At 39.4% G+C, this 8,486-nt stretch overlaps 1 protein-coding gene across 4 annotated transcripts; it reads left to right on the top strand.

The window, feature by feature from the left end:
- The first annotated feature begins 1,754 nt into the window (after nt 1-1,754).
- Nucleotides 1,755-8,211, top strand: LOC126626363 (DEAD-box ATP-dependent RNA helicase 42). 4 transcript variants are annotated; one of them, XR_007624667.1, is made up of 4 exons: nt 1,755-1,965; nt 3,121-6,650; nt 7,250-7,331; nt 7,766-8,211. XR_007624667.1 is itself a non-coding variant. In XM_050295679.1 (4 exons), exon 2 carries the CDS (start codon nt 3,130-3,132, stop codon nt 6,646-6,648), a length of 3,519 nt encoding a protein of 1,172 aa, XP_050151636.1. In that variant the 5' UTR covers nt 1,755-1,965; nt 3,121-3,129; the 3' UTR covers nt 6,649-6,650; nt 7,250-7,295; nt 7,766-8,211. The 4 variants fall into 4 exon arrangements, 3 of the variants coding, with proteins under 3 accessions (XP_050151636.1, XP_050151637.1, XP_050151635.1); XM_050295679.1 differs by having other exon boundaries at nt 7,250-7,295; XM_050295680.1 differs by having other exon boundaries at nt 3,124-6,650; nt 7,250-8,211.
- Nucleotides 8,212-8,486: the final 275 nt, after the last annotated feature.

The raw sequence follows: 8,486 nt of genomic DNA, 5'->3' as shown, positions 1-8,486 counted from the left end.
AAAAACTTAGAATTTGAGACCTCCAATTTCCAAGTTTCAATTTCATGTAAATAGATGTCATTTCCAAATTTCTATGAGTGAGGGTTTAAAAGTAACAACTTTTAGTTTCAAATTCCATTGTTCTTTTATGTTGTCATTTCCAAATTTCTATGAGTGAGGTTTAAAAGTAACAACTTCCAGTTTCAAATTTCATTGTTCTTTTAGGTTACCCAAACAATAAAATTTACAAATTCTCGGAAATAAAATTTCGTCATTTTAAAATTTCTTAATAACCTTAAATTTTCTCATCCAAACAGAGTGTTATGCTCGCCTTTTATTATTTTTTTCAATTCTTTTTTTTTTTACATATTTTGCTCCATTGGACTAAGTGTTCTCGTGTTTGTAGAGAAGCCAACAAGATGGCTCATCGGCTGGCGCGATGTGGTTTATCTTTTGCCTCAACCAATTTCATGATTTGAGGAAACCCTGATATAATCAGTGACTTTTTAGTCGAGGATAGTAACTCTATTTAATTTTTTTGGTGTGGGACGCTCTTTTTCCCTTCGACAGGATTGAAATCCCCGACAAAATTTTTATTGAGACCCACTGTTGTGCACCCTATCCTTGAACATGTACGTGTATTCCTTTATTTGAATTAATGAATATCGTACTTTCTAAAAAATACTTAAGAAATAAAATGATAAAAGATGTTCTAGTAAATGGCTTACTTTTATTAATTTCCAAATAAAAACACACTACCTATTAAAATGACATTGGAAATTTAGAAACTAAACCAAAAACATAAATAAACAAATACCTAAATTGCAAGGGCATTATAATTTAGTTATGAGATGAAATCTTATCTTATCAGAATTTAGATAAACAAACCAAAATATGTGATTGAGATAATAGAACTTTATCCAATGATTCATAATTGAAGCAATCTAACTTTGTCAAATTTTGAAACTTTTTAGGTTGAAATATTCATAATTTTTTTTTATAAGAACACGTCTAAAAATCAACTAAGAAAAAGTAACACAAAAATAAAAATTATTGCGTAATCAAGTTATTACATAAACAAATATATATAGTCTCGTATAGAGCCCGAAAGTAAATAGGCCTTCATTGGAGATTGCTCAAAAAACCCGAAAATAAATAGCCCCTCATTGAGAGATTCTCTTTCAAAGCTCTAAAGATTTCTTGGAGCTCTAAAATAAGCTACATCTATCACTTTCTCAACCGCATATAGGGATGATATTAAAACACCAAACTATCAAGCCATGAACGAACAAAGGCATGAGAGAAAAACATTGTGGTAAGTGATTGTATCATACGGAGATTGAAAGATAAGACAAAGAAGAATGATTTAAGTTTTTACTCTTTGCACGATTATTTTGTTTGAAAATAAAATTACTTGATTTTTTATTATTTATTTTCACGTTGCAAAGGGACAATTTAAGTTTTACTTAGGAACTGTTGGACAAGTGGCTTTCTAACACAATGATAGAAAACAATGTTGTCCTTGCACTACGATTTGAATTCAAATTTGTTAGCTTTCTAATTTAACAAATCTATAATGATAAAAAAAAAAAAAAAAGAAAAAAAAAAAAGAGGAAACTAGATCTAAAGATAGAGAAAAGTGAATTCTATCCAATTATATATATATATATATATATAATTTTAAAATAGAGCTTAGGAATTATATGGACCGTCCAATTGTGTGAGTTTTAATCTGAACCGTCCAATCTAATTCAGTCCCTCAGTCCTCTCTCATTTTGAGACCCGCCTCCTACCTCTCTTCTCGACTCGAACCTTCTCAGTTCTCTCGATTCCTCTCCTCCTCCGCCCACCTTCTCCGAGTCTCGACTGTGGCCAGCACCACACCATATCCTCTCTCGACCACACCACAGAAAAACCACACACACACCTACTGCTATCTCTCTCTCCGATTCTCTTTCTTTCGATCGAGCGACTTTTTAGCCCAAGGTATTTGGTTCGAATTGTTTTCAAATTTTAGGGTTTTCTTTCGAATTATTGTCTATGGTTGATTTTTGTGAAAATTGGGGTTTCAGGAATTTTGGTTGTTTCTGGATTTGGGTTTGGATTTCTGCAATTAAATTTGGATTTGGATTTCTCAATTTGAATCGTTTGAATTTATGCATGCATGTTTTATTTCTGCAATCAATCGGATTGGTTAGATTTATGCTGAGCATGCATGTTGGTTTTATGTTGAACTACGGACCATGACGTTGCCGTTTCATACATTGGATTTCTGGGCATCCATGTTGAACTTCTGAGGTAGCCCAGTCCTAAGAAATTATACAAGAACGTAGGTATTGTAAGAGATTAATAATTCAAACATCGGTTGGCGTAGAAACTGAATCCTTTTGGGTCAGACCATGGCTCCATCACAAATAACTAATACCAGTCTCTTCGCATAACAGTTATCTATCTTTCACGCCATCACAAATACTGCATCTGTTTTAGTTGCCTTTTTAAACTACCTAAAACGTGACTGCGTGCAAGATAGGTAACTGTTATGCAAGAGACTGGTATTAGTTATTTGTGATGGAGCCATGGTCTAAACTAAAAGGATTCTGTTCCAGAGGACTAAATTGTATCAGAACAAACTTTCACTATAGACTAGTTATAATTTAGTTAGATTAGTTTTCTGCTTTCAGCGCTTTCAAGATTTTCCTCTATATTCTTCTTTGATTACTTACATTAAGATTTAAGAACCTCCTCCCCCTCCCCACACAAAAAGAACATATATATTGCTACAAAGAGGGTTAAGTTCCTTTTAGATTTAAGATAAGAAAAGACCACTGTTGCTTCACTGATATATATGTTGCTCTGTTTGTTCTTTCTGATGAGACAAAAATGTCTGTTTTCTTTGATTTATCCTTTCCATATTCTTGCTGCATTGGGTTATGAATGAGGTATGTTATTGGTATAGTAAATTTAAGCTTTGATAATTTATAGGCATAAGTTTGAAAAGACATCGAAAATAATCATAATCCATGGTATGTTTATGCGTCCTTTTTATGGAAGTAGAGCGATGGATGGCCTTTTCTGTTTATGTTTGCTCATTCGTTATATATTCAGAATGAGAATTGATTTTTGTGTTTGTGAATGGCATAGAAGGGAGCAATGGAAGAGGTCAAACATAAATCTAGGAAGGAGGGGGAATCCAAGAGGAGTCATCGAGATCGGGATCGTGAAAAGGAGAGAAATGGAGAGAGGCATAGGGATAAAGATAAAGATAAGAGAGACCGTGATAGTCGGCGCTATGAGAGAGAAAAGAGTTCTGATTCTGACGAGAGGTATGATATGGAGAAGCATGGAGACAGGGATAGTGATAGGAAGCGCAACCGAGATGATGAAAGAGAGAGAACGAGAGACAAAAAGAGGGATAAAGATAAAGAGAGGGACAAAGACAAAGAAAAGGAGAAGAGGGATAGGACTAGAGAGAAGGAAAAGGAAAGGGAAAAAGAAAGGCAAAGAGAAAAAGAAAGAGAAAGGGAAAAAGAAAGACAAAGAGAAAAGGAGAAAGAAAAAGAAAAAGAACGTGAAAGAGAAAGAGAAAGAGAAAGAGAAAAAGAAAAAGAACGAGAAAGAGAGAGGGAGAGAAGGGAACGAGAAAGAGAGATAGAAGATAAGAGGGAGAGAGAGAGGGAGAGGGAAAAAGATAGAGATCGGGAGAGGAGGGTGCGGGAGAGGGAGAGGCGCAGGGACATTGATGCTGATGATACTGATGATGATGGTAGGGAGCGTGATAGGAAGCGACCTAGGAAAGATAACAATGACTACAAGGAGAGGGAGAGGGAAAGGAGTAGCAGCAGGTCAAAAAGACATAGGGATGATGGAGATGGGAGCCCCAGAAAGAAGTCTGATGAAGGTGATTCATCTGAGGAAGAACAACCAACCCGTGAGGAGGAGCTGGAGGATGAACAACGGAAATTGGATGAGGAAATGGAAAAGCGGAGAAGGAGAGTTCAGGAGTGGCAAGAGTTAAAAAGAAAGAAGGAAGAAACCGAGAGAGAGAAGAATGGGGAAGGGGATGCTGATGAACCTAAGTCAGGAAAGGCCTGGACTCTTGAAGAAGAATCTGATGATGAAGAAGTACCTTCCTTAGAGAAATCAGAGACAGGTATAGATGTTGATGAAGAAGACAATCATACTGACAGAAAAGTTGGAGATGCTATGGCGGTAGTTTCTGAAGATGAAACAGCCGCACCCACTTTGCACAATGGGGCCGATGATGCTGCTGATGATGAGGAAGTTGATCCTTTAGATGCTTTTATGAATTCTATGGTATTGCCTGAAGTTGAGAAGCTGACCAATGCAGTGGAACCGTCAATTGTTGATGAAAAGAACAAGGATAAGAAGGATGGTCGAAACAATGGTGAACAACCAAGGAGAGGTTCAAATAAATCGATGGGCAGAATAATTCCTGGGGAGGATTCTGACTCAGATTATGGGGACTTGGAGAATGATGATGATCCCGTAGAAGATGAAGGTGATGATGAGTTCATAAAAAGGGTGAAAAAGACAAAAGCTGAGAAGCTCGCTGTAGTTGATCACTCAAAGATAGATTATGATCCATTTCGTAAAAATTTCTATATTGAAGTGAAGGAGATGTCAAGAATGACCCCAGAAGAGGTGGGGGTGTATCGGAAACAATTGGAATTGAAGATCCATGGTAAAGATGTGCCCAAGCCCATCAAGACCTGGCACCAAACTGGACTTACAAGTAAAATCTTGGAAACAATAAAAAAGCTTAACTATGAAAAGCCAATGCCAATTCAGGCTCAGGCAGTGCCTATAATTATGAGTGGTCGAGACTGCATTGGCATTGCGAAGACTGGGTCAGGCAAAACCCTTGCATTTGTGCTGCCAATGCTGAGGCATATCAAGGACCAGCCACCTGTGGTAGCTGGAGATGGGCCTATTGGGCTTATAATGGCACCAACGAGGGAGCTTGTTCAGCAAATTCACAGTGATATTAAAAAGTTTACAAAGGTACTTGGTCTCAGGTGTGTGCCTGTATACGGAGGTTCTGGTGTTGCCCAACAGATTAGTGAATTGAAGCGGGGGGCCGAAATTGTCGTCTGTACCCCTGGTAGGATGATTGACATACTGTGCACAAGTGGGGGGAAAATAACAAATCTGCGTAGAGTTACTTATTTGGTTGTGGATGAAGCTGATCGAATGTTTGACATGGGCTTTGAACCGCAAATCACCCGAATTGTACAAAATATCCGGCCTGATCGTCAAACTGTTTTGTTTTCTGCCACCTTCCCTCGCCAGGTTGAAGTCTTGGCACGCAAAGTCTTAAACAGACCTGTGGAAATACAAGTTGGTGGAAGGAGTGTTGTGAATAAGGACATAACACAATTAGTTGAAGTGAGGATGGAAAATGAAAGGTTCTTGAGATTGTTAGAGCTGCTTGGGGAATGGTATGAGAAAGGAAAAATTTTGATATTTGTTGAGTCACAGAACAAATGCGATGCTTTGTTCAGGGATCTGCTTAGGCATGGTTATCCTTGTCTCTCACTTCATGGGGGCAAAGATCAGACAGATCGTGAGTCCACCATAACTGACTTTAAGAGCAATGTTTGTAATTTGTTGGTTGCAACAAGCGTTGCTGCCAGAGGGTTAGATGTGAAGGAGCTTGAACTGGTAATCAATTATGACAGTCCAAATCACTATGAAGACTATGTTCACCGGGTTGGCCGAACAGGGCGAGCTGGCCGGAAAGGTTGTGCTATAACTTTTATCTCTGGGGAAGATGCTAGATATGCTCCGGATCTTGTCAAAGCATTGGAACTCTCTGAGCAAGTTGTTCCAGATGACCTGAAGTCTCTCGCTGATAATTTCACGGCAAAAGTAAATCAGGGACTTGAGCAAGCTCATGGGACTGGTTATGGGGGAAGTGGTTTCAAATTTAATGAAGAGGAAGATGAAGTGAGGAGAGCAGCAAAGAAAGCACAAGCCAAGGAATATGGTTTTGAGGAGGACAAGTCAGATTCAGAAGATGAAGATGATGGTATTCGAAAGGCAGGGGGTGACATCTCACAGCAGGCTGCCCTTGCTCAGATAGCTGCCATTGCTGCTGCCTCCAAAGCTAGTACGGCTTCAATGCAGACCCCTGCCTCTGCTGCCCAACTACTTCCAAGCAGTGGACTGCCTGTTTCTCTTCCAGGTGTCCTTGGTCTAGCGTTGCCAGGAACAGCAGCAGTTGCTGCTGGGACTAGTCTGCCTCTCGTGGGCAATGATGGGGCTGCTCGGGCAGCAGCTATTGCAGCTGCAATGAACTTACAGCATAACTTGGCAAAGATTCAAGCTGATGCAATGCCTGAACACTATGAAGCAGAATTGGAGATAAATGATTTTCCCCAGAATGCTCGATGGAAGGTTACCCACAAGGAAACTTTGGGCCCTATATCAGAGTGGACTGGGGCTGCCATTACTACCAGGGGTCAGTATTTCCCACCAGGCAAGGTTACAGGACCAGGGGATCGCAAGCTCTACCTGTTTATCGAGGGCCCTACTGAACAATCTGTCAAGAGAGCTAAGACAGAATTAAAACGTGTTTTGGAAGACATCTCAAATCAGGCATTATCGCTTCCTGGTGGAGCTCAGCAAGGCAGATATCAAGTTTTATAAGTGTGAGAACTCAACTCCAACTTACTGTAGGCATTCTGTTATCTGCTTTTGCTGAAGTTAATTTGATTTCCTGTTCCTTGCAAAATGTTTCTCGGTTGTCTAATGAGGTCCATATGTCATGATTATGGTTAACTGATTGGGTTGAACATGCCTTAAATGTTCAACTTGTACTATAAGCCTACTTTATTAGCTATGAGTGAAATTTCATTAGTCTTTTCCTGAATACTAGATAAGCTTTATGTACACTTGTCATCTAGGAAGTCATACCCTCGGATTAAATGTTTGTGGATTGTACTTGCTTTGCACAATTTTTGGCCCCTTTTAATTTTCTTTTCTTTCTTTTGTTTACCATTTCCATTGCGCGAGGGGTGTAATGCATATGCTCGCATGTTCAATAGTGTCTCTGCCCATTTCAAAGCTGTCCAAGAGATGAGACCGTGGTGCGACACTTCCTCCTCATGTTACTATTGTTCAGTTCAAACTGGCGTTTAGAGTCTTCTGGTCCATTTTCTGTTTTGTTTGTGTTCCGTGGACGCTCGATCTGATTACTATTTATGTATATATATTTGACTGCTTTTTATTCTTTTGGTGTTCTTTCCAGGTTTTGTTTGGAAATTGCTGGGGACAACTGGTGAGACTTCCTTAAGGTAGCACTGGATTACATCTTCAAGGATGCGTTTCTAGTAAGATGGTCATTATTATTGTGCTGCATCCTTTCTGTACCGTTGAAAGGTGGCCTTTAATTCGGTTCGATCAGCATCAGCTGTTGTCAAAATTGATTAAGCTTTCGGTGTTGGTGTTTTGCTATAATGGGTTACTGAGCTCCTTGCTGAGATCACTAGTCTTGCGCCCTTTGCTTTGTTGCAGTGTCTGTAGTGCAGACTGCATTTGAATTTGTTCATATACTTGTTCATTGTCACGTTCGTTTAATTTGATGGGAATATGTTTTAATCATCCAAAGTGGTGGCTTTGGTTTTGCTTTCTAGTAAGAATATTCGTTTTGTTTGCTTTAAAGTCGTTTGAATTTGCCGGCTGTCTAGTGAGATGCTCTTATTCTAATACAGGAAGTTGTTGAGCAACAGTGAAGTTTTGCTGATGTGTTGTTTGTTTGTTTCAGCTTGGGCCATCAAGGGAAGAAAATACAGTGGAAGTGATCATTCCTTGTCATCCAAGGATACTTGTAGCGAGCGCTTTCAGTTGATTCCACCACTTCCATGGGCATAAAATCTCGTTGAAAGCAGAGCTCTTCCGTTTGGAGAGCGGTCCTTACCCTAACAGCTGCCTTGGTAGGTTGGATGGATGGATGGATGGATGGATGGATGGATGGATTAGAATAAGCCTAGAAAATGCGTTATTGCTGATAATGGTATACATGCATGCAGTTTTTTGCCACTTGCTTGATTGTCGATACGTAGCAGAAACCAGTAGGGATATTTTACAAGATTTTTTCTTTTTGCGTCCAGTCGTTTGTATTTGGCAAATTTGATTGCTGAATATAAGGCCGCCGACAGAGCATTTTGTCTGATTATCTATCTGTTCAAATGATTACTTTGGTTTTCTGTCTCTCTCAGATCAATAGGTGGTGGTGGGGAAGCTGACCCGTCCTTCTTTTCCTCTGTATTTTCTCACCTTCTCCTCACCTTGTTCTGTTTTTTCTTCCCACTAACGGCTAATGGCTAACGGCTAATGGCTAATGGGTATCTCAAATACGAAAAAACTTTCATGGCCGGCCAGGTACGCCGCCAACGTGACATCTCATGCTTATGAGTAAAGGAGAATTAACACGTGTTGACTCTTTGGCATGAAAAGCCACGATCACGATAATGGTGTGCCGTATT

The sequence above is a fragment of the Malus sylvestris genome, chromosome 6 (assembly GCF_916048215.2).
Source record: "Malus sylvestris chromosome 6, drMalSylv7.2, whole genome shotgun sequence".
Classification (NCBI taxonomy): Eukaryota; Viridiplantae; Streptophyta; class Magnoliopsida; order Rosales; family Rosaceae; genus Malus; species Malus sylvestris.
This window is presented reverse-complemented; position numbering and strand designations above follow the sequence as displayed.